Genomic DNA, 26940 nt, shown 5'->3' on the forward strand with positions numbered 1-26940 from the left:
TCTCAAATAAATAATGAAATATGTTCAATTTGGTTTAAATAATGCAAAAACAGTGTTGGAGAAAAGTGCAATATGTGTCATGTAAAAAAGCTAATGTTTAAATTCCTTGCTCAGAGCATGAACATATGAAAGCTGGTGGTTCCTTTTTTAACTTGTCTTCAATATTTCCAGTTAAGGAGTTTTAGGTTGTAGTTATTATAGGAATTATGACGCGTCGACTATTTCTCTCTATACCATTTGTATTTCATATACCTTTGACTATTGGATGTTCTCATAGGCACCTTTTAGTATTGCCAGCCTAATCTCAGGAGTTCATAGGCTTCAAGTCATAAACAGCGCTGTGCTTCAAGCATTGCTAAGAGCTGCTGGCAAACGCAGTAAAGTGCTGTTTGAATGAATGCTTACAAGCCTGCTGATGCCTACCACCGCTCAGTCAGACTGCTCTATCAAATCATAGACTTAAATATAATAAACACACAAAGATACGAGCCTTTGGTCATTAATATGGTCAAATACGGAAACTATCATTTCGAAAACAAAACGTTTATTCTTCAGTGAAATACAGAACCGTTCCGTATTTTATCGAACGGGTGGCAACCTTATGTCTAAATATTGCTGTTAGTTTGCACAACCTTCAATGTTATGTCATAATTATGTAAAATTCTGGCAATTTAATTTCGGTCTTTGTTAGGAAGAAATGGTCTTCACACAGTTCAACAAGCCAGGCGGCCAAAACTACTGCATATACCCTGACTCTGCTTGCACTGAACACAAGAGAAGTGACAATTTCTCTAGTAAATATTGCCCGCTAACATTTATTTTAACTAAATATGCAGGTTTAAAGAAATATACTTCTGGATATTGATTTTAAGAAAGGCATTGATGTTTTTGGTTAGGTACATTTGTACAACAATTGTGCTTTTTTCGCAAATGCACTTTTGTTAAATCATCACCCGTTTGGCGAAGTTGAAGTACACTGTGATTCGATGATAAATTAACAGGCACCGCTTTAATTATATGCAGTGCAGGACAAGCTAGTTAACCTTGTAATATCATCAATCATGTGTAGTTAATTAGTGATTGTGAAGATTGATTTGTTTTTTTATAATTTTACTGCTAGCTAGCAATTTACCTTGGCTCCTTGCAGCCACAAGGTCCTTTTGATGCTGCACTCGCGTAACAGGTGGTCAGCCTGCCACGCAGTCTCCTCGTGGATTGCAATGTAATCGGCCTCCAAAAAGGCAGATTACCGATTTATGAAAACTTGAAATCGGCCCTAATTAATCAGCCAATTTAATTGGTCAACCTCTAATCTGTGTGCACTCAGTCCACAGCCAGCCAACTGCAGCCCTGTCCTGCTCTGAACCTGGTGTTATTGGGATTGGCCCAAAGCGTTCCCGCCTGCCAGCCTATCCACTAGAATTTGACTATCCACTAGAATTCTCCTATCCCATTCTCCCCCATGGCTATTCATCATGGAAAGCAGGTCTATGACAAGTTCACCTTCCACATACTGTAGTGTACATGAAGTGTATACAAATTATAGGAATAAGAGCAGCTGAGAAGTAAACAAGGCAAGTGTTACAGCCTACAGGCCTATAGTTTGTAAATCGTTTTTGCATACAATTTTCTTAATTGTTTTGCCGTTGTAGTTATCTGTGATAAGGCCGGGTCTAACATTCTTCTATCAAGGCCATACAGAACCGTGAGTAATGTCTTGCATAGGCTACTCATTAAAGCTGCAGTAGTGACTCACCGGGCAGTTAGTAGCCTAGCCTAATCCTAGTACATTTGTTAGTCATGGCATAATTCTAACAGCCCCATACAAGTAATGACCCATCTCACTGATAAAGTCTCTGAATCCTTTCATCTCTTCTTGTATGTCCAGAAGATCTGTTAATTTGTCAGTCACGCATCCTCAGTCGTACGCTTACTGTGTCATGACTGGAGCAGAGAGATGACATCGTGCCTGCCTGTCACTGTGAAGGGCGTGTTCACTGAGCCACTGAGATGTAGATGGATGTTTTGTGTTCATGTTTTTTTTATCTACATTGAACAAAAATATAAACGCAACATGCAACAATTTCAAATGTTTTACTGAGTCACAGTTCATATAAGGAAATCGGTCAATTGAAATAAATAAATTAGGCCTTAATCTATGGATTTCACATGGCTGGGAATACAGATGGCTTTAAAAGAGAACCAGTCAGTATCTGGTGTGACCATTTGCCTCATGCAGCGCAACACATCTCATTTGCATAGGTTTGATCAGGCTGTCGATTGTGACCTGTGTAATGTTCTCCCACTCTTCAGTGACTGTGAGAAGTTGCTGGATATTGGCGGGAACTGGAACATGCTGTTATACGCGTCAATCCAGAGCATCCCAAACAGGCTCAATGGGTGACATGTCTGAGTATGCAGGCTTCCAGGAATTGTGTACAGATCTTTGCGACATGGGGCCATGCATTATCATGCTGAAACATGAGGGGATGGTGGCGGATCTTGTTACGGGATCTCTTGTCCATTCAAATTGCCACTGATAAAATGCAATTTTGTTCGTTGTACATAGCTTATGCCTGCCCATAACATAACCCCACCGCCACAATGGGGCACTCTGTTCACAACATTGACATCAGCAAACCGCTCGCCCCCACACAACGCCATACGCGCCATCTGCCTGGTACAGTTGAAACCGGGATTCATCCGTGAATAGCTCACTTCTACGCTGAGCATTTGCCCACTGAAGACGGTTACAATGCCGAACTGCAGTCAGGTCAAGACCTTGGTGAGGACGACGAGCATGCAGTTGAGCTTCCCTGAGACTGTTTCTGATAGTTTGTGCAGAAATTCTTCGGTTGTGCAAACCCTCATTTTCATCAGCTGTCCAGGTGGCTGGATGCGGCTTATGGTAGAGAAATTAACAAATTGCTCTGTCGACAGCTCTAGTGGACAGTCCTGCAGTCAGCATGCCAATTACATGCTCCTTCAACTTGATACATCTGTGGTATTGTCGTGTGACACAACTGCACATTGTAGTGTCCTATTATTGTCCCCAGCACAAGGTGCACCTGTGTAATCATGCTGTTTGTTAGATTCTTGATATGCCACACTTGTCAGGTGGATGGATTATCTTGGCAAAGGAGAAATCCTCACTAACAGGGATGTTAACAATTTTGTGCAAAGAAGTTGAGAGAGAAGCTTTTTGTCCGTAAGGAACATTAATGGGCTCTTTTTTAAAAAATTTCAGCTCATGGAACATGGGAACAACACTTAATATTTTGCGTTTTTATATTTTGTTCAGTATAGATTTGACAGTACCCAGCTCCACTCCTGTCATACCTGACTGACACTGACTGCTGAGACAGTGCGCACTGATCAGTAGTGTGAAGATTGAATCCATTGTAATTGAGGGCCAGAGGTTGAGGCTTTAAAACCTTGACATAGATGGCGTCGGAAGTGAAGGAGGTGCTGTGCTTTGGCTCTGGAACTTCAATCAAGTCAAACCCTCTCCCATCTCTCCCTGGATAGGGACTGTTAGGCTTATGCGGGCGTACACTACCCCACTTTCAAAATCCTAACATCGCTGAGCCTCTCAATTTAAACAACCGTCTTTCCTGTTGTTTTCTGTCCTGCCAATGTAGTGGTACGCACACTAAACGATGTTGTACAGACGGGGGTCACTTAAAACAAGATTCTTCACCTGGTCGTGAGGATTCTCGATACCACGCTGTCTCGCGAAAACGCAGTGATTTAGATTGTTTGAACTTCAGAGCTGTAACGATTTGACGCTTTGGTTAAAGGCAAGTACGAACACATACTAGTAGTAGTCATCACTCCTGTTCAAGAGTCTACACATTCTGGGTAATGCGATACAACTTCATCATATTTGGGTTCTTCTCTGGCGTGCTCTCATTGGCTATTGCTTATCACAGTTCTCAAAACTTGCAGTTGCACATCTCACACTACAAGAGTATTGCAGATTTTGTGCCGATGTTATTGAATTTTTTTATCAAACGTGTTTTGAAAATATTGGGACTTCTGGGGAGGCTCAGACGGGATTGGTAACCCTCAGATTGTGTCTCTGACCCCCTCACATTAAACGGGCGTCGGTGAGGTCCGTGTGGCCCGAGTGGCAACGACATGGTGATTTTGGATATGATCTCAAACTTCTCTGTGACAGCTAAATCGGGGCCATAATTATGTATTGTACGCCCGGCTTAATAGGCTCTGTGTAAATTAACTCTGCTGTGTTGGAATACTAATCAAATGTGTTGTTTACTTGTCTTCTAATATGCCCTGCAATAATTGCCCCACTGGGATGCATAGTTTTATTTAATTGACATTTCCTTTCACCTGACATTGAGTGGGCCCATCTACCTTGCAAAACTTCAGATTCCGGGGAGTCTTCCAACTAAGTTTTCTTTAAAGCCTGGGAATTTGGAAAGTTATGGGAATTTTGCAACCATATATATATATATATATATATATATATATATATATATATAATCTCTCCTCTCTTCCAAGACATTAACCCACCCTTGTCCTCCTCTGTTTCCCCCCTTCCTCTCCCCCAGGTCCCCCCTACGGTAGACTAGACGATGTCCACGATGGTGTACCCAAGGGAAGAGAAGCTGGAGAAGCTGTCCCAGGAGGAGATAATCTCCAACACCAAGCTGGTGATCCAGGGCCTGGAGGCACTGAAGAATGAGCACAACTCCATCCTGCACAGCCTGCTGGAGACCATCAAGTGCCTGAAGAAAGATGAGGCTAACCTGGTGCACGAGAAGTCCAGCCTTCTGCGCAAGTCTGTGGAGATGATAGAGCTGGGCCTTGGAGAAGCACAGGTATGTAAGCCTGAGGGAGGAGCTGAGTAGTTTGGTCCCATACCTATTTAATGCTGTCTTGCAAAATGTATTTGGTGTTACAATGACCATTGGCTAGAGGTAGACAGTATAACAGATCTGGGATCAGATTCTCTGCAAATGACTTAAGTTGGTTGCTGCTTCAACTTCTGAGGGTATTTATATTTCACAGCAACTTAATATACAGTATATTAGACCAAGGTTAGGAAATCAGTCATCATGATTCACTCTTAACACAGCTAGTTGTGTCTGTTAGGGTCTCTGTCTTTCACAAGGCTCTCGCTCTCTTTGCCATTGTTCTCTTACCTCTAATGCTATTTCTCCATCTGAGGAACCAGGGAGAACTAAGATGAAAGCGGACTGAAGAGAACCATGGACAGCTACTGATGTGCAGTGGTCTGATATCCTCCTCCCCTCTTCTCCTCAGGTGATGATGGCCCTGTCCAACCACTTGAACGCAGTGGAGTCTGAAAAGCAGAAACTGCGAGCCCAGGTGCGTCGGCTGTGCCAGGAGAACCAGTGGCTGAGGGACGAGCTGGCCAACACCCAGCAGAAGCTGCAGAAGAGCGAGCAGAGCGTGGCACAGCTGGAGGAGGAGAAGAAGCACCTGGAGTTCATGAACCAGCTCAAGAAGTACGACGAGGACGTCTCACCCTCTGTGAGTTAACAAATGTGTGGATTCACGTACGCACGTACAATACCAGTCAAAAGTTTGGACAAACCTACTCAAGAGTTTATTTTTACATCGTAGAATAATAGTAAAGACAAACTATGGGATCATGTAGTAACCAAAAAAGTGTTAAACAAATCAAAATATGTTTTATATTTGAGATTCTTCAAAGTAGCCACCCTTGATGACAGCTTTGCAGACTCTTGGCATTATCTCAACCAGCTTCATGACGTAGTCACCTTGAATGCATTTCAATTAACTGGTGTGCCTTAAGTTAATTTGTGGAAATTAATGCATTTGAGCCAATCAGTTGTGTTGTGACAAGGTAGGGGTGGTATACAGAAGAGAGCCCGATTTGATAAAATACCAAGTCCATATTATGGCAAGAACACCTCAAATAAGCAAAGAGAAATGACAGTCCATCATTACTTTGACATAAAGGTCAGTCAATGCGGAAAATTAAGAACTTTGAAGGTTTCTTCAAGTGCACTCGCAAGTGCTATGATGAAACTGGCTCTCATGAGGACCGCCACAGGAAAGGAAGACCCAGAGTTACCTCTGCTGCAAAGGATAAGTTCATTAGAGTTACCAGCCTCAGAAATTGCAGCCCAAATAAAGTAAGACACATCAACATCAGCTGTTCATAGGAGACTGTGTGGCCTTTATGATTGAATTGCTGCACCAATAAGAGGAAGAGACTTGCTTGGGCCAAGAAACATGAGCAATGGACATTAGACCGGTGGAGATCTGTCCTCTAGTCCAAATTTAGAGATTTTTGGTTCCAAACGCTGTGTCTTTGTGAGACGCAGAGTAGGTGAACGGATTATCTCCACGTGTGGTTCCCACCGTGAAGCATGGAAGAGGTGTGATGGTGTGGGTGTGCTTTGCTGGTTACACTAAGTTATTTAGAATTCAAGGCCCACTTAACTAGCATGGCTACTACATCATAATGCAGCGATACGCCATCCCATCTGATTTGCGCTTAGTGGGACGATCATTTGTTTTTCAATAGGACAATGACCCAAAACACACCTCCAGGCCATGTAAGGGCTATTTGGCCAAGAAGCAGAGTGATGGCGTGCTGCATCAGATGACCTGGCCTCCAATCACCCGACCAACCCAATTGTGGTTTGGGATGAGTTGGACCGCAGAGTGAAGGAAAAGCAGCCAACAAGTGCTCCACATATGTGGGAACTCCTTCAAGAATGTTGGAAAAGCATTCCAGGTGAAGCTGTGTGAGAGAATGCCGAGAGTGTGCAAGGCTGTCATCAAGGCAATGAGTGGCTACTCTGAAGAATCTAAAATATATTTTCGGGTAGCCTTCCACAAGCTTCCCACAATAAGTTGGGTGAATATTGGCCCATTACTCCTGACAGAGCTGGTGTAACTGAGACAGTTTTGTAGGCTTCCTTGCTCGCACACGCTTTTTCAGTACTGCCCACACATTTTCTATAGGATTGAGGTCAGGGCTTTGTGATGGCCACTCCAATACCTTGACTTTGTTGTCCTTAAGCCATTTTATCACAACTTTGAAAGTATTCTTGGGGTCATTGTCCATTTGGAAGACCCATTTGCAACCAAGCTTTAACTTCCTGACTGATGTCTTGAGATGTTGCTTCAATATATCCACATAATTTTCTTTCCTCATGATGCCATCTATTTTGTGAAGTGCGCCAGTCCCTCCTGCAGCAAAGCACCCACACATGATGCTGCCACCCCCGTGCTTCACGGTTTGGATGGTGTTCTTCGGCTTGCATAACGATGGTCATTATGGTCAAACAGTTCTATTTTTGTTTCATCAGACCAGAGGATAGTTCTCCCAAAAGTACGATCTTTGTCCCCATGTGCAGTTGTAAACCGTCGTCTGGCTTTTTATGGTGATTTTGGATCAGTGGCTTCTTCCTTGCTGAGCGGCCTTTCAGGTTATGTCGATATAGGACTTGTTTTACTGTGGATATAGATACTTTTGTACCTGTTTCCTCCAGCTTCTTCACAAGGTCCTTTGTGTTGTTCTGGAATTGATTTTCACTTTTCAAACCAAAGTACGTTAATCTCTAGGAGACAGAACACGTCTCCTTCCTGAGCAGTATGACGGCTGCGCGGTCCCATGGTGTTTATACTTGCGTACTATTGTTTGTACAGATGAACGTGGTACCTTCAGGCATTTGGAAATCGCTCCCAAGGTTGAACCAGACTTGTCTACAATTTTTTTTGAGGTCTTGGCTGATTTTCTTTTTTATTTTCCCATGATGTCAAGCAAAGAGCAACTGAGTTTGAAGGTAGGCCTTGAAATACATCCATAACTCCAATTGACTCAAATGATGTCAATTAGCCTAACAGAAGCTTCTAAAGCCATGACATCATTTTCTGGAATCTGCCAAGCTGTTTAAAGGCACAGTCAACTTAGTGTATGTAAACTTCTGACTCACTGGAATTGTGATACAGTGAATTAAGTGAAATAATCTGTCTAAACAATTGTTGGAAAAATTACTTGTCATGCACAAAGTAGATGTCCTAACCAACTTGCCAAAACTATAGTTTAACAAGAAATTTGTGGAGTGGTTGAAAAACGAGTTTTAATAACTCCAACCTAGGTGTATGTAAACTTCCGACTTCAACTGTATATACACACACAGGTTATGGTGTGAGATTAATGCAGCTATCACGTCTTTACCGGGAAGGGGAAATGACCTGCGTGGCCTTCCTGGAAAGTGATTGGTCAGGGCCTCATTGAGCCAGTGGTTGGACTGAATCCCCCTGGGTCATGTTAACTAGGGCATGCAAATTGTTTTGCAACGAGAAATTGATGTTTCTTCTTGGACAAGTCTAGGTTGTCGCTCCCTTTTTCAGTCCATTTTTTTCTCTTCTGTTTAATGCATAATGAAAATGACCCTGGCTGTATTCGTGGGTCTGTTTTTAGAAGGTTGCAATGTTACAAAACATTCAGATAGAAATGCATTTTGTAGGACATATGATTTTCTGTCATATAGAATTGGCAATTGTCAGGTTGATTCATTAAATTTATATCTGCAACGTTGTCACTGAATGTCATTGAATGCACCAGACTTTCTCCTTAGTCAGTCACTGAAGCTGTAATGGCCCACGCAATAACTGCTGCTTAACCTGTTGGGGCTAGGGGGCAGTATTTGCACGGCCGGATAAAAAACGTACCCGATTTAATCTGGTTACTACTCCTGCCCAGTAACTAGAATATGCATATAATTATTGGCCTTGGATAGAAAATACCCTAAAGTTTCTAAAACTGTTTGAATGGTGTCTGAGTATAACAGAACTCATTTGGCAGGCCAAAACCTGAGAAGATTCCTTACAGGAAGTGGCCTGTCTGACCATTTCTTGCCCTCCTTGATAATCTCTAACAAAAACAGGGGATCTCTGGCATGACGTGACACTTCCTACGACTCCCATAGGCTCTCAGAACCCGGGAAAAAGCTGAATGACGTAATTCAAGGCCCAGGCTGAAACACACTAGCGCGTTTGGCAAGTGCTCTATCAGAGGGCCATTAGACTGAGGCTCGTGCATGAGGGGATAGCATGCTTTTACTTTCACTCTCTTTGTAATAAAAAACGATTTCCCGGTCGGAATATTATCGCTTTTTTACGAGAAAAATTGCATAAAAATTGATTTTAATCAGCGGTTGACATGCTTCGAAGTACGGTAATGGAATATTTAGAAATGTTTTGTCACGAAATGCGTCGTGCTCGTAACCCTTATTTACCCTTTTGGATAGTGTCTTGAACGCATGAACAAAACGCCGCTATTTGGATATAACAATGGATTATTTGGGACCAAACCAACATTTGTTATTGAAGTAGAAGTCCTGGGAGTGCATTCTGACGAAGACAGCAAAAGTAATAACATTTTTCTTATAGTAAATCTGACTTTGGTCAGGGCTAAACTTGCTGGGTGTCTAAATAGCTAGCCCTGTGATCTCGGGCTATCTACTTAGAATATTGCAAAATGTGCTTTCACCGAAAAGCTATTTTAAAATCGGACATATCGAGTGCATAGAGGAGTTCTGTATCTATAATTCTTAAAATAATTTATGTTTTTTGTGAATGTTTGTCGTGAGTAATTTAGTAAATTCACCGGAAGTGTTCGGTGGGAATGCTAGTTCTGAACGTCACATGCTAATGTAAAAAGCTGGTTTTTGATATAAATATGAACTTGATTGAACAAAACATGCATGTATTGTATAACATAATGTCCTAGGAGTGTCATCTGATGAAGATCATCAAAGGTTAGTGCTGCATTTAGCTGTGGTTTGGGTTTATGTGACATTATATGCTAGCTTGAAAAATAGGTGTCTGATTATTTCTGGCTGGGTACTCTGCTGACAATCTAATGTTTTGCTTTCGTTGTAAAGCCTTTTTGAAATCGGACAGTGTGGTTAGATTAACGAGAGTCTTGTCTTTAAAATGCTGTAAAATAGTAATATGTTTGAGAAATTGAAGTAATAGCATTTCTAAGGTATTTGAATAACGCACCACGGGATTCAACTGGCTGTTGAGTAGGTGGGACGCCCAGAGAGGTTAACTCAACAGGACCCGTTCCAGATTAAACTCCTCTGGGACCACAACCCTCACCCTGCTATTTATTTAAGGTCTTTGAAGAGGTTGCCTGGCTAAGGAAATGTTTAAATGCATATGGATGTGCGATTTTTTTTTATTTTTTATTTTTTATTTATTTATATATATATATTTTTTTTCCCCCCTAGGGTTCTTGAAGGACGCTGACAATATAGAATTTAAAATGTCTTCTGGGTCGTGTCATTAGTTCATAAAACGTAACTGAATTTTGAAAAGGAACCAAATGGTTCAGGTTTTTTCCTTCGCTGGTCTTGAGATGATTATGAATGGAAAAATATCTCTGGTTTTCAGAATATCTGATGAATATGTACTGATAACATTATAGGGAATGCAAGATTTTTCCAACATGGCTGGTAAAGAAACCGCCTGACAGCTGCTCAGACAGACATGCCTCAACTGGCATTCTGTCATGCATTCAGGACGCAGCTGTTTAGATTATTAGATGAATATGCTTGTCATTCTCGGTCTCTATCTATTCTAGTGGCACTTGACTGAGTGATTTTAATATTGTAGCGGTCAGGGGTGCCAGGCTGGCCCACAAGTGTGAAGTAGCACAAGCTTAGACCAAGGTGGACCTTTTCTCCAGGGAAACTACCCAGGACTTTTATTCATTAACAGAATGTGCCACAGCGCTGGGTAACAATAAAACCAATCCAAAAACCTAGTTCCTCCTTTTAGCCTTTCTACATGTTTTTCTGGTCCCTCTGCTACCGGACAGCTAAGCTGTTTACCGGCATATCAAACAAAATAAAACAGTTATCTAACAGACTTCTCCTTACTGGGGTCAGATCTACAGCCAAGTAACGTCCGGTAAGTTCTTGTCCCGTTTTGGTCTGATATCCCTTTCAGCATCGGAGGACTCAGCGTTTCAGCTCTTGCTGCTCCAGGGACACAAGCAGATCTGACCAAAGCCAGGTTAAAAAGTCTCCACCCAACTTCCAAGCTAATTATATTGAGGTGTGTGTAATTAGGCTCTTACCCATTCAGGCCACCCCCTCTCCTGGCCAGCTGATGTAGCCAACAAGAAGGAATATAGTGGCCATCTCACACACCCACCCTTTCTGGGTGGGGTGGTCGTCGTCCACACAGCGTTCCAGCGGGACAGTGCGTCTGCATTCCCGTATTTCTACCCAGATCTGTGGACAACAGAAACGATACTGTTGGTGTGAGAAACCACCTGGTCACTATCGTTGGTCTCCTTGTTCCTGGACATCCAGTCAGCTCATCTACACTGGGCATAGGATAAGCGTCACATTTTGATATCTTATTTAGTTTTCAGAAGTCATTGCAAAACCTTAGTGACCCGTCCAGCTTCGGCACTAAGAAGATCGGGCTGCAATATTTACTCTGGGACGGCTCGATAATCCCCATCTTTAGCATCTGGTGGTCCTACTTTTTGATGGCCTCCAGTCTGGCCTCTAAAACCCTATAAGGCCATAATGTCACCTTTCTGGGTTCTGTGTGGATGTGGTGGTGCTTCAAGGTTGTGCATCCTGGGAAGGGAGAGATGTCCCTGCTCTGGTCCACTAGTTCCCCCATCTCTTGCTGCTGTAGTTTTGTAAGCTGCGTGTTGATGGCGGCAACCTTTCGAGATGCTTCTGTGTGGACAGGCAACTCGTCTGAAGAACATCACCAGTTCCTAGGCAATCCCTTTTGAGGTCATAGTTCTTATGGGAATGGCCTATGGTTAGTGGGTGGCATAGTCTAGAATCACCAGGATGTATTGGTGCCCTTTGGTGGACTTCACCAGGGACCCCACCAGGTCCATTGCAATTCTCTCAAAGGGGACATCTATAATAAAGAGGGATTAGAGGATTTTTGAAGTGTGCTTTAGATGCACTGAGTTGCCATTCGGGACACGACTGACAATAGTCCTCCATGGCTCTTACCACTCCCAGTCAGTAGAAGCGCCAGAGGATCCTGTCCTTTGTCTTCTGGACCCCAGATGGCCACCAAGGACATGTGAGTTGGATAATTTGCAATATGGTGGGGACATACTGCCTTAGGACCAATAACAGTTTGTTAACTTTAGAATTGACTTATTTAGCATAATACAACAGCTGCCTCTTAATCACAAATCAAGGATATCTTAATTCGCTCACCCCAGGGATCATCTTTCCATCTACTTCAGTGACCTGGCTCCTCGCTTGGGTGAGGTTGGGGTCTTGCAGCGGAACTGGCCTTTGCGGTTGAGACCGAGGGGCCCCTCCCCGAGATCTTCCTCTGACAGCTTCCAGTCTGGGAATGGATCGAAGGGTCCTGCTAAGTCTTCCTCTGATCCCGGCTCCGTGTAGGCCCCATCCGGGTTCCACTGGGCTGCGCAAATAGGGATTTTTGTAGACAGTTGGAGTGTTTCTTGGGCTATGGCCTGGTTGGTTTTTTTCTGAGCCCTGGGTGGAGGGGATGTTTTCTTTACAGTTGAACCGGGCCTTCTGCTTCCCAACAGTTTAGAAAGGAGGACAATCGTGACCCACCAGAAGGGGTACCGGGAGGTTGGGCACTACCCCTACTTGAAGTTGATAGTTCCCTTGAGGGGTTGTAAGCTTCACCACTGCCGTGTTATACTCCTTGGTGTCCCCACGAATGCAGGACACTGCCACGGGATACTCTGGGGTACGATTGTGCTCACCTACTAGCTGTGGCTGTATCAATGACACCGTACTGCCGGTGTCCAACAGGGCTTCTGCATCTCTTCTAGAGGTCGACCGATTATGATTTTTCAACGCCGATACCGATTATTGGAGGACCAATAAAGCCGATACCGATTAATCGGCCGATTTAAAATAAAAACAAACAAATAAAAAAAAAAAATATAATAATAATATAAAAATTATTTAAAAAAAAAACAATTGTTGTAATAATGACAATTACAACAATACTGAATGAACACTTATTTTAACTTAATATAATACATCAATAAAATCAATTTAGCCTCAAATAAATAATGAAACATGTTCAATTTGGTTTAAATAATGCAAAACAAAGTGTTGGAGAAGAAAGTAAAAGTGCAATATGTGCCATGTAAGAAAGCTAATGTTTAAGTGCCTTGCTCAGAACATGGGAACATATGAAAGCTAGTGGTTCCTTTTAACATGAGTCTTAAATATTCCCAGGTAAGAAGTTTTAGGTTGTAGTTATTATAGGACTACTTCTCTCTATACGATTTGTATTTCATATACCTTTGACTATTGTATGTTCTTATAAGCACTTTAGTATTGCCAGTGTAACAGTATAGCTTCCGTCCCTCTCCTCGCTCCTACCTGGGCTCGAACCAGGAACACATCGACAACAGCCACCCTCGAAGCAGCGTTACCCATGTAGAGGAAGGGAAACAACTACTCCAAGTCTCAGAGCGAGTGAGATTTGAAACGCTATTAGCGTGCACCCGGCTAACTAGCTAGCCATTTCACATCGGTTACACCAGCCTAATCTTGGGAGTTGATAGGCTTGAAGGGGTGGGTATAATTTGTCGAACGTTCCAACAGGAATCTGTTCTAAAAAAACGTAAAGTAAAAGGTTGCCAACCAACAATGCATACAAAGTAGCAACGCATACAAACCTAGCTAACTAGCTGCCGAATAGGCATCAACTCACTACGTAGCTTTATTCTTAATGTTTGTCCATAGGAAAACAGACATGTGAGGACAGACATTTTTCGGAATAAACGTGATGAGTGAAAAATGCAATGAAATAGACCACTCCCTACCTGGTATCATATTCTGCCGCTATACAACTTTGTATGCGTTGTTTTTTGGAAACCTTGTTATTTACGAAGTTTTTGGAATAGATTCCTGTTGTAACGTTCCACAAATTATACCCACCCAGGTTGAAGTCATAAACAGCTGTCGTGTCTTTGGGGTACCATTAAACTGAAGACATGTTTATCAATTAACTCCCTGTAATTATTATCACGCGATTAAACTGATTAATCGTTTAATTGTAATTAACTAGGAGATCGGGGCACCAAGGAGAATATTCAGATTACAAGTTATAATTTTCCTAATATAACTTTCCTATATTATAATATAGGCCGATTATCTTCTGGTTTAAATGGTGTATTTTACCTCGCGTTCAGTCTCATTCCAAACGTCGTAAATTGTTGTATCTGCACGAACCCAGTCTTTACTAAAATCATCCATACATCAATTGTCTTAAAATCATTTATTTACTACACTAAGTAATTAACAGAAAACATACAAACAGTAATTATCGTCACAAAGGATTGGTATAGTAATGTGCCCTAATGGCTAACGGGCATGGCTGGTCTGTTAGACAATGGGTCATAAACGGTCAGCTGAGAAGGTACACAGAGTTCATTAATATTAACAATTGAAGGCTCACTCATTCGGGAACAATTGCAATCAATATATATTTACGCTCAGTGTGTCGTCGGGATCCTTGTTCGAGCGTCGTTCTGATGGAGAGTTCTCTCTCTCTCTCGGTTAGAATGGATCTTTCAAAGCGACTTTCATGTCGTTATAGAATGGATGTTTCGTTGGTCTTCGCGTTCGATGATATAATTTACTTAGCTGCAGACTAATAATTAATATCAAAGACTTGTTCTTTTTCTGTCGGTCTCGATAGTCTAAAAGTTAACCACGTGGTGTAGTTCACTTTCAGTATAGGAATTGTATGGTAAAACCTATTGGCCATGGAGTGGAGGCCTGGTCTGGAGAAATGTAAATCAGGGTATAGTTTTATAGTGACCTTTGAACAGGCTTGTCAAATGACGCCTGGTCCTGTCTGTGTCCCTTGGGGGGCGTGCCGATGGCTGAGTGAAGCTTGGTACAGAAATCCAATTCTATCACATTAACATCAGTACATAGCATCTCAATGTATTACAAATAGCTTTATCCTTATTAATACATTTTATACAACCATTATGATGCAAGTCTCATCGCTGAGGCTATTATATAAACAGTTTTATGGTAATATGGCTATATTGTCTCTTCTGAGTATCACAAAATTGTACCAAGCGAACCAGTTCGTAGCTGGATTCTTCACCAATCTTCCATACCTTCTCCAGAACACATGTCGCTCGGTTCTCCAATTCTATGAGTTGGAAGAATTTCCTTTGTCTCTCTATGAAACATGTGGTAGGAGATTCTCCTCTTAGAGTTTTTACAACCCTTTCACACAGGGCCTGGGTTGGGGGGAAGGTATGTTGGGGGATGGTACAAAGGGGAGGGGGCCAACTGTCCTCCCTGTACCCAAAGAGGCCAACGTCATGACACAGCGCAAAGCTTGAAGCACAGCGAAGGGCTGTTTGAATTAATGCTTACGAGCCTGCTGCTGCCTACCACCGCTCAGACTGCTCTATCATCATAGACTTCATTATAATATAATAAACACACAGAAATACGAGCCTTAGGTCATTAATATGGTCGAATCCGGAAACTATCATCTCGAAAACCAACGTTTTTTTCTTTCAGTGACATACGGAACCGTTCCGTATTTTATTTAACGGGTGGCTAAGTCTAAATATTCCTGTTAGGCATTGATGTTTATGGTTAGGTACATTGGTGCAACGACAGTACTTTTTTCGCAAATGCGCTTGTTAAATCAACACCCGTTTGTCGAAGTAGGCTGTGATTCAATGAAAATTAACAGGCACCGCATCGATTATATGCAACGCAGGACACGTTAGATAACTACACATGGTTGATGATATTACTAGTTTAACTAGTGATTATGATAGGTTTTTTACAAGTCTAATGCTAGCAACTTACCTTTTGCTTCTTGCTGCCCTCGCGTAACAGGTAGTCAGCCTGTTAATCCTTGTGGAGTGTAATGTTAGGCAGGTGGTTAGAGCATTGGACTGGTAACCGAAGGTTGCAAAAACGAATCCCCCCTGAACAAGGCAGTTAACCCCCGTTTCTAGGCCGTCATTGTAAATAAGAATGTGTTCTTAATCTGACTTGCCTAGTTAAAACCTCTTACATCTAGATGTTGCGCTAGCGGAACGCCTCGCCAATATCCAATAGAGCGTGGCGCGAATTACAAACTCGTCAATTTTTTTTTTAAACATATGACTATTTTACACCATTTTAAAGACAAAACTCTCCTTTATCTAACCACATTGTCCGATTTCAAAAAGGCTTTACAACAAAAGCAAAACATTAGATTGTCAGGAGAGTACCCAGACAGAAATAATCAGACACCTATTTTTCAAGCTAGCATATAATGTCACAAAAACCAAAACCACAGCTAAATGCAGCACTAACCTTTGATCTTCATCAGACGACACTCCTAGGACATTATGTTATACAATACATGCATGTTTTGTTCAATCAAGTTCATATTTATATCAAAAAACAGCTTTTTACATTAGCATGTTTTGTTCAGAACTAGCATACCCACCGAACACTTCCGTTGAATTTACTAAATTACTCACGATAAACGTTCACAAAAAACAAATTATTTTAAGAATTATAGATACAGAACTCCTTTATGCAATCGCGGTGTCCGATTTTAAAATAGCTTTTCGGTGAAAGCACATTTTGCAATATTCTGAGTAGATAGCCCGGCCATCATGGCTAGCTATTTTGACACCCACCAAGTTTGGCACTCACCAAACTCAGATTTACTATAAGAAAAATTGGATTACCTTTGCTGTTCTTCGTCAGAATGCACTCCCAGGACTTCTACTTCAACACCCAATGTTGTTTTGGTTCCAAATAATCCATACTTATATCCAAATAGCGGCGTTTTATTATTGCGTTCAAGACACTATCCGAAGGGTGACGCACCGGTGCGTATCTTGACAAAAAATTTCAAAATATTCCATTACCGTACTTCGAAGCATGTCAAACGCTGTTTAAAATCAATTTTTATGCGATTTCTCGTAAAATAGCGATAATATTCCGACCGGGAGACGTTGTTTTCGTTCAAAGACTGAAAGAAGAAAAGGGTGTCTTCACGTGCACGCGCGGCCCGTGTCATTGTTCTCAGATCGACCACTATCCAAATCCCCTACTGTTTTCCGCCCAGGGACTGCAGAGTCATCATTCCCCGTTCTGGCGCCTTCTGAGAGCCTATGGGAGCCTTAGAAAATGTCACGTTACAGCAGAGATCCTCTGTTTTCCATAAAGAGGCTATTGAAGGCCAAGAAATGGTCAGAGGGCACTTCCTGTATGGAATCTTCTCAGGTTTTGGCCTGCCATATGAGTTCTGTTATACTCAGACACCATTCAAACAGTTTTAGAAACTTTAGGGTGTTTTCTATCCAAATAAAATAATTTATATGCATATTCTAGTTTCTGGGCAGGAGTAATAACCAGATTAAATCGGGTACGTTTTTTATCCGGCCGTGAAAATACTGCCCCCTATCCATAACAGGTTAAATAAAGGTTTTAAAAAATAAAATAAAATTGGGGGCAAATCGGTGGCCAAAATACCGATTACCGATTGTTATGAAAATGTGAAATCGGCCCCAATTAATCGGCCATTCCGATTAATCGGTCGACCTCTAATCTCTTCCATCTACTTTGGTTGGGAATGTGGTGGATGGTGACTCCTCCAAACAGATCATTAAGTGACAGGGCCTCCCCCCAACTGGGTCTGTGGAGTGGGCATGGGTTAATTTCTACACGCATAATTTAGGTCTGGGCTTAGCCCGAACATACGTCGTCGGGGCGACTCCACCTCTGGGCGTGAGGCAGGGGTCTCTCTGGTTGTTACCTTAGCTTACCCTCAGTCTTGTCCGTCTTACCAGACTTCAGCATATCCATTGTGGTCTGGTGGCTCTCCACTAGGAGGACTAGTTGGTACACAGATTGTGGATTGCCCTGGCTGGCCACCTTCTTGGACCGTAGGAAGTGGCCCATTACCACTCTCTTCCACACTAGGCTCGGAGGGGTCACTCTGCAAACAGGCCTTCACCAGCCAGATAAGGTAGTGCATCTGGGCCCTAACTGACTGGATGGGGACAAAGGTCCATTCATGGAACTCCAAGACCTGGCTCATCAACGTTTCGCCATGCTGGGCCAGAATCGCTGCCTTAACCACCCTGTTGTCTTTAGCTTGATCATCTGATAGGTCATAGTAGGACCGGTGTGCTTCTCTAGCCAGGAAGGGTCCGCCCAGCCCAGGTGCTCTCAAACCAACCCTCCTGTGTTGCGGTTCTCTGAGGCCTAGAGGTAGGCTTCCACATCATCTGCCTCTGTCATTTTCAGCAGGAGCCTTCCCAGGTTGGGTCCACTGGCTGGGGTTGCCTGTGGAGCACCAGTGGTGATGGTCTGTAAATGGACCAGGAACCTAGCATTTTGATTCCTTCACTCTGTAATGAACTCCCTGTGTATGTCATACTGGGCCTGGCTGTCATGAGCCAGCTGCTTGAGGTTCTCCATGATATGGAATTACTTCAGTCTTTTGTCACTTAGCCCTCCAAACCCAGAAATGTAATGCCTGCATTCTCCACCAGTGTAGCGGTCAGGGATGCCGGGCTGGCCCACAAGTGACGATAATGTGAAGTAGCACAAGCTTAGACCAAGGTGGACCTTTTCTCCAGGGGAAACTACCCAGGACTTTTATTCAGTAAAAAAACAAACAATGGGCCACAGTGCTGGGTCGCAAAACCAAAAACCGAGCCTTTCTACATAATTATTCTGGTTTGTCTCTGCTACTGGACAGCTAAGCTGTTTGCCGGCGTATCAAACAAAATAAAACAAATCTAGCAGTCTTGTTCTTACTGGGGTCAGGTCTACGCCAGGTAATGTCCGGTAGGTTCTCGTCTCGTTCGGTCTGATATCCCTCTCCGCATAAGAGGGCTCAGCATTTCAGCTCTTGCTGCTCCAGGGACACAAACAGATCTGGCCAAAGCCAGGTTAAAAACAGCCACCACCCAACCTCCAAGCTAATTATATTCAGGTGTGGGCAATTAGGCTCTTACCATTCCGGGCCACCCTCTCTCCTGGCCAGCAGATGTAGCCAACAAGCAGGAATATACCGGCCATCACACACCCACCCTCACTCGATCACAATATAATATTCAGAGTTTACATTGCTCTCACTCCATCACAATATAATATTCGGATTTTACGTGGCTGTCTCATGCTGTGTATTGTTCATGGTAGTAAAGTGCTTGTGTTAATTGGGCTAATGACTGGTGATGTGTCTCTCAGCAGGAGGAGAAGGACGGCGAGCCCCCAAAGGACTCTCTGGATGATCTCTTCCCCAACGATGAAGAGGAACAAGGCCAAGGCAGTAAGAACCACTGACATCATTACTAGCTATCCATAACATCTCGGTACTTTTTAGGACGCATCCCAAGTGGTCCCGTGTGGCTCAGTTGGTAGAGCATGGTGTTTGCAACGCCAGGGTTGTGGGTTCGATTCCCACGGGGGACCAGTATGGGAAAAAAACATTTTTATGAAATGTATGCATTCACTACTGTAAGTCGCTCTGGATAAGAGCGTCTGCTAAATGACAAAAATGTAAACGTAAAAGAGATGTTAATCTCAATGTGTCCTCTGTAGTTAAATAAAGGATAACAATAATGTCAGCCTACCCTCTACCCTATCAAGTGCACTACTTTTGACAAGGGCCCATATGCTGCCAGACAGTCTTAGATATAATTGTAGAACCTTGGCTTGTAATGTATTATTTGAGTTCTGCTACTCAAATGCAATTAAAAAATTCACTGTTGTAGAAAAGATTTCTCCCTCACACCCACAATTACCTCTGCACCTTGTTTATTGTGGCAACATTTCAGTCTTTCACTTTCACTGCACTGTTTGTTACCAATAACAAGGTCAACCAGTGTCCTTCGTCTTCCTGTTGACATGACCTTTGCTCTGTGTCCCCTCCTTCCTTCACCCCCACAGTGCAGCACCAGCACAACAGTGCTGCAGTGGCCGCAGCCCAACAGGGAGGCTATGAGATCCCAGCCCGCCTGAGGACCCTCCACAATCTGGTGATCCAGTATGCCTCACAGGGGCGCTACGAGGTGGCCGTGCCCCTCTGCAAACAGGCCCTGGAGGACCTGGAGAAGACCTCCGGACACGACCACCCTGATGTCGCCACCATGCTCAATATACTGGCCCTTGTCTACAGGTGAGGCCTGGCATTCTCCTTGATCTATCTAAGGGTCGTGTTCATTAGGGCACCTAGCAGACAATGTTTTAAAGACCCAATGCAGACATTTTTTTCTATATCAAATCATTTATGGGTAACAATTGAAGTACCTTACTTTAAAATGGGCGTAAATAGCTTTTAGCATGACACTTTTCTCAAGCAAGAATTTAGCTAGGACTGTCTGGGAGTGGTCTGGGAGGGGCAAACTGAAAACTATATCTTATTGGCAGTGGTTTGGAACTCGTATTGGCCTGTTAACCAATTTACCGCATGGTGATGTCACCATGAAACGCCAACTCCTGCCCGTGCAAACCTGCTGATTAGAAGGTCCTGTGTAGGTCCTGTGTAAATTGTATTTTCAACTGGCAACTATCAAGAAATAACACTGATCAAATGTTCTCACACTTTTAGAGTTAGTTTCATCAGCAGTTGTACAATATGATGCAAAACACAGGAAAGACTGCATTTTGACTGCACTGGGCCTTTGGAAAGTGTTTTGTAACAAGTTTTTATATTGGACAAGTCTACGAAGTACCACCCTGTTTCAGTCAGTTTTCTTTCGTTTTGTTTGTGCCTAGGGACAATGCATGGTTTGCCTGTTATTTTGTTCAGTTTGCCTTGCTAGGTTTTCCTATTTGCAATCTTTGTAGGATGTGTAGTAATTAATCCTTCATTGCTTATATACTAACTAATCTGTCTTCATCTCCGCATTTCAATGCATGCAGTGACGACAGCACATTATGACTTTGCGATGTGCTTGTATACTGAGATTATATCGGATCTCGCGCGCGCTCTCTCTCTAGGGATCAGAACAAATACAAAGAGGCTGCCCATCTGCTCAACGACGCTCTGTCCATCCGGGAGAAGACTCTCGGCAAAGACCACCCTGCTGTAAGCAAGAACCATTTTCATGACAACCACACTATGTGGACAGACTGACCCTTATGTGGAATGAAAAGATTTGTCATCAGGTGTTAGTTCATAATAGCCAGAATGGCTTGGTGGGCTTTGTCACTGGGGAGCCAATAACGTACAGCCCACCTTACTTACCGTCCCACACTACGTCTCTATATGCATTTCTTGCTTTATCCACATCAATTCCTGATATGGATTTATGTTGCTAGTCTCTTACCTGAAGGTCATCAATCACAACTGTTCAATACCCTGTCACCTAAACCTAGAGCTAATGCATTTCCAAAACAACCTCACACACAGAGAATGGTCCTTAGATGTTTATGACCACTTCATCATCATCCATAACAATAGGTTGCATCCCAAATGGAACCCTATTCTCTATTTAGTGCAATACTTTTGACCAGGCCCCCCAGAGTGCTTTATGTAGGGTGGCATTTGGGACATAGACTCGTACGCTGCTGGTGTAGTGAAGAGAAAGGAAGGATGACTATGTTTTTGTTGAAGAATAAGGGTTGGAGGAAGTCAATTTGAAGCATACACTAGGTCCCATGCCCTGAACCCCCCGCAGCCCCCCCCCCCCCCCTCTCTCTCCCTGGTCCTCTAGACAAACTAATGGAAACACTGTTGGCTATAGGAATCTCACTTATACCAGACCCAAGTGACATATAGCTAAAACGTGTTAGACTGGGCAATATCCATGTTATGGTCTTGATACATCACCTGATGACATAGATGGAAATATTGATATTATATAAAAATGGTTGCTGGTTAGTGACAACTCCAAGTAGTCTAATCCTCGTTGTGTGTTTGTTCCTGTCATGCAGGTTGCTGCTACGCTCAACAACCTGGCCGTGCTCTATGGAAAGAGGGGCAAGTACAAGGAGGCCGAGCCACTGTGCAAGAGAGCTTTGGAGATAAGAGAAAAGGTAGGCCATATCCCTGGACCTCTTATCTATTGCTACCCTGACATAATATTGCTCAGATCACCTGAAAACACACACTTATCTAGGCCTCAGTTCTGATAGAAACTCTCTCAGAATGAAATTCCTGTGACGTGATGATTATAATTACCAGGGAGGAGAGAGAGGTTTGGAAGAAAAGAGAGAAAGAACAGTGCAGATATAACGTAGCAAATACATTCTGTGCCTCAGAGCCCCAAACAGCTCGCTCCATATTGATCTGGGTTTTATTAGATTTGCTTCTTTTGAGTGGAGAAACCTTATGTTGACTGCTGAACGAGACTTGGGGAAATTATTGAATTAAGCAGATTAGAACACAATCAAAGGTTGAGACGTACTTAAATGGTAGACAAAACAGTTAAGCTCTCTGCCTGCAGCACTAAGATAGTTGTATAATATGCTTAGAAAAAGCTATTGATTTGTGTTAACGTTTTGGCAGTTTTTTGACCATTTTATACCGGTTTTGGTTGAATTTCTGTTATTTTGCCGTTTTAATTATATGATTCGTTCATGCAACCATAGATGATTACATGGATACTGTATTGACCTTCCTGGTTGCCAAACAACATATAAATACATATACCTCTTATGTTTTTGTCCCTCTCAGGTACTGGGCAAGGACCACCCAGATGTGGCCAAGCAGCTGAACAACCTGGCCCTGCTGTGTCAGAACCAGGGCAAGTATGAGGAGGTGGAGTACTACTACTGCCGCGCCCTGGAGATCTATGAGTGCAGACTGGGTCCCGACGATGCCAATGTGGCCAAGACCAAGAACAACCTGGTGAGTACTACTGGGCAACACTTGGGTGGTGTTCAATAGGCACCAAACTGAAGAAAATTGACTGAAACAGGGAGAGGAACTACCTGGACTTGTCCAATTAGAAAAAGAAATGATAATGTGCATAGTCATTCACTTACAAAATCACACCCATATAAACCATCTGTGGATTAGTTTGAACTTGCATGTTTGGTTAGAGTCAGGGTTTCTGTGTCCCTAGATTAGTTATGTTCCTGTGGGAGTGGCTTGTAATTACAGTTGTAGATGCTGAAGATGCTTGCCCAGAGTTTTGATAGATTTTAAATAAAAGCATCACTTCACATTCAGCTGTGGAGTTTCAAAGTTCGTATTCTGAAAGACACAGAATTTGATTGTCAGGATGAACCATCTATATTGGTATTCAGAGAAAAGAAACCAAGGATTTTCCACTTTTAGTTTGCTTCAAATTCACAGCATGATTGACACCCAGCGGCACCTTTGCTTTGTAGTTAATTGAACTCGTCGCTCTACAAACGGGAAAACGGTCTCAATTAGTATGTAAAGCAAACTGGTGCACTGCACAAGGCCACTGGGGCTTTGTCTATTCTCCGCCAGCTTTCAGAGTCCCGTAGCTAGTCTCGTCCGCCCACTCATATCTTGTCTGCTTTATGATTCATTAAGGTGTTGTATTGAGACCGAGGCAGGCGCAGTAGTGCTATATCATTGTTCATGAGCCCCTGAACTACACTGGGGAAATATGTGGATGGATGGATTGGCCATGTTCTTTCAGGGAGCACAGTGTGATTCAATACCCTCGTTTTGATACAACATTGATAAGTACTTTTTTTCTCTTCTTTTCTCTCCAGGCATCCTGCTTTCTCAAACAGGGGAAATACAAGGAGGCTGAGATTCTGTACAAAGAGATTCTGACCCGTGCCCATGAGAAAGAGTTTGGATCTGTCGATGGTAAGGAGAACTGAGTTCTACTGTATGATCCAATGCATCTGATGGGTTCTGATTTGAAATATGGTTAATCATCAGGTAACCTATGGAAAGGAGAAGGTCCACAGTCTGGTTGTTACACCAGAAGTTAATGGTTATCTGTAGGAGGAATGTATATGGTGGAGTGAATTAAGGTTGGATATGAGCCAAATTGAATTTCCTACATCAATGCTTTTCAATGAAGCTTTTACCTCCAGAAGGGGAATATACATGTAACTGCCAAAATAAAGGAAACACCAACAAAGTCAAACAATCAATCAAATGTATTTATATAGCCCTTCTTACATCAGCTGATGTCAAAGTGCTGTACAGAAACCCAGCCTAAAACCCCAAACAGCAAGCAATGCAGGTGTAGAAGCACGGTGGCTAGGAAAAACTCCATAGAAAGGCCAGACACTAGGAAGAAACCTAGAGAGGAACCAGGCTATGAGGGGTGGCCAGTCCTCTTCTGGCTGTGCCGGGTGGAGATTATAACAGAACATGGCCAAGATGTTCAAATGTTCATAGATGACCAGCAGGGTGAAATAATAATAATAATAGTGTCTTAATAGGGTGTTAGGCCACCATGAGCCAGCTTAAATGCACCTTGGCATAGATTTATACAAATGTCTGGAACTATACTGGAGGGATGCAACACTTTGTGTTTTGGGATGCAACACGGTGTTTTGTTGATTGTGGTGGAAAACTGTCTCAGGCGCCAGAATCTCCCAGAAGTGTTCAGTTGGGTTGAGATCTGGTGACTGAGACTGCCATGTTATATGGTTTCCACTGTTTTCATGCTCATCAAACCATTCAATCACCACCCGTGCCCTGTGGATGGGGGATTTGGGATCCTATGGTGGCATAGTCATAGTAGCCAAAATAATGGCCTGCCCGACATTTTTATACATGTCCCAAAGCATGATGGGATGTTAATTGCTTAATTAGCTCCAGAACCATACCTGTGTGGAAGCACCTGCTTTCAATATACTTTGTATTCCTCATTTACTCAAGTGTTTCCAATATTTTGGCATTTACCTGTAGTTTTCTATAATCAAGATATGAGCAGAGGTGGTAGGGCAGGGCTCCCTTAGAAAGAAGATGTCATGTTTTTACAACATGCAAATCTTCTCGATATGCCTCTTGTCTTACCGCTTGTCTTGCCCCAGCGAGCAGGGTCACTGACGGACACAGGGTTAAAGAATGGACAGTGTTCTAAACAGAGTGCCGTTGGTTCGTCAAGGCGAGGCTCGCTCACCAGTCAGAGGATGATAGGATTTTTCAAGAGACAATTCTGAACAAAATAAAGAGGGGATTTCCTGGTTTAACATATTAACTGTCCTTGCTCTTATTCCTTTTACGATAAACTTGGTTAAACTCTGCTATTTAATGGTCTGCTTCAAGCGATTCGATATCCTACTTTGGAATGTCGCTTTGGTACAAAAATAGAAAGAGTGCGACTTGGCACAAGGGAACATTAAAGCTGACAGAGCAAAACTAAAAGAGTTTGGTGGATTCTCGAAATTGCCTCAAGGCTTGTTCATGAAGTTTAGACAAAGTAGGTGCAGTATAATATATGACACATGGTAAAATTGTTATCTTTGTCTTTTTATTCTTAAAATGGACTATTTGTGACCTCTGTCTCAACTTGCAAAATAACTTAATTGATTTGTCTAGTTTCAATGAGAGAAACTGTATTTAGCAGGTTACATTTCATCTCTAGGAGTTAATAGTTAATAGTTCAGAATACCTATTGGTTTGAAACAATGACAACTTTTATTCCATCTGAAGAATGCTGCGTCACCCACTTTAAAGAATAGAAATGAGAGGTGCACTGCCTGGTCCTCAGAACATATTCAGTGCATTCAGCAAGTTTTCAGGCCCCTAGACTTTCTCCACATTTTGTTACGTTACAGCCTTATTCTGAAATTGATTAAATAGTTTTTTCCCCCCTCGTCAATCTACACACACTACCCCATGATGACAAAGCAAAAACGGCTTTTTAGACATTTTTGCAAATGTATAGTTTTTTGGGGGGGAAATATCACATTTACTTAAGTATATTCTGACCCTTTAGTCAGTACTTTGTTGAAGCACCTTTTTGGCAGCGATTTACATCCTCAAGTCTTCTGGGTATGATGCTTCAAGCTTGGCACATCTGTATTTGGGGAGTTTCTCACATTCTTCTCTGCAGATCCTCTCAAGCTCTGTCAGGTTGGATGGGGAGCATCGCTGCACAGCTATTTTCAGTTCTCTTCAGAGATGTTCGATCGGGTTCAAGTCCGGGCTCTGGCTGGGACATTCAGAGAATTGTCCCAAAGCTACTTCTGTGTTGTCTTGACTGTGTGCTTAGGGTTGTTGTCCTGTTGAAGGTAAACCTTCGCCCCAGTCTGAGGTCCTGAGCGCTCTGGAGCAGGTTTTCATCAAGGAGTTCTCTGGACTTTGCTCCGTTCATCTTTGCCTCGCTCCTGACTAGTCTCCCAGTCCCTGCCGCTGAAAAACATTGCCACAGCATGATGCTGCCACAACCATACTACACCATAGGGATGGTACCACGTTTCCTCCAAACGGGTCGCTTGGCATTCAGGCCAAAGTGTTCAAGAGAATCTTGTTTCTCATAGTCTGAGAGTCTTTAGGTGTCTTTTGGCGAACTCCAAGTGGGCTGTCATGTGCCTTTTACTGAGGAGTGGCTTCTGTCTGACCACTCTACCATAAAGGCCTTATTGGTGGAGTGCTTCAGATGTGCTTCAGAGATGGTTGTCCTATCTCCACAGAGGAACTCCGGAGCTCTGTCAGAGTGTCCATCGGGTTCTTGGTCACCTACCTGACCAAGGCCCATCTCCCCCGATTGCTCAGTTTAGCCGGGCGGCCAGCTCTAGGAAGAGTCTTGGTAGTTCCAAACTTCTTCCATTTAAGAATGATGGAGGCCACTGTGTTTTTGGGGACCTTCAATACTGCAGAAATGTTCTGGTACCCTTCCCCAGATCTGTTCCTCGACACGATCTTGTCTCTTAGCTCTATGGACAATTCCTTCGACCTCATGGCTTGGTTTTTGCTCTGACATGCGCTGTCAACTGTGGGACCTTATATAGACAGGTGTGTGCTTTTCTAAAT

The 26940-nt window shown here is 42.9% G+C and overlaps 1 protein-coding gene across 10 annotated transcripts in view; it reads left to right on the top strand.

Annotated features, from left to right (window-relative positions):
* Window positions 1-26940, top strand: part of klc1b (kinesin light chain 1b) — a 57374-nt gene that overhangs the window by 11916 nt on the left and 18518 nt on the right. For 8 of the 10 annotated variants that reach the window (XM_029753368.1, XM_029753373.1, XM_029753371.1 and 5 more), the window contains exons 2-9: window positions 4575-4844; window positions 5290-5520; window positions 19263-19344; window positions 19965-20193; window positions 21018-21105; window positions 21954-22055; window positions 22696-22869; window positions 23712-23811. In XM_029753368.1, the coding sequence (XP_029609228.1) occupies window positions 4599-4844; window positions 5290-5520; window positions 19263-19344; window positions 19965-20193; window positions 21018-21105; window positions 21954-22055; window positions 22696-22869; window positions 23712-23811 (1252 nt within the window). In that variant the 5' untranslated portion in view covers window positions 4575-4598. The remainder of the gene's footprint in view (window positions 1-4574; window positions 4845-5289; window positions 5521-19262; window positions 19345-19964; window positions 20194-21017; window positions 21106-21953; window positions 22056-22695; window positions 22870-23711; window positions 23812-26940) is intronic. The other 2 variants (XM_029753370.1, XM_029753372.1) reach the window with 1 other exon arrangement.

The sequence above is a fragment of the Salmo trutta genome, chromosome 5 (genome assembly GCF_901001165.1).
Source record: "Salmo trutta chromosome 5, fSalTru1.1, whole genome shotgun sequence".
NCBI lineage: Eukaryota > Metazoa > Chordata > Actinopteri > Salmoniformes > Salmonidae > Salmo > Salmo trutta.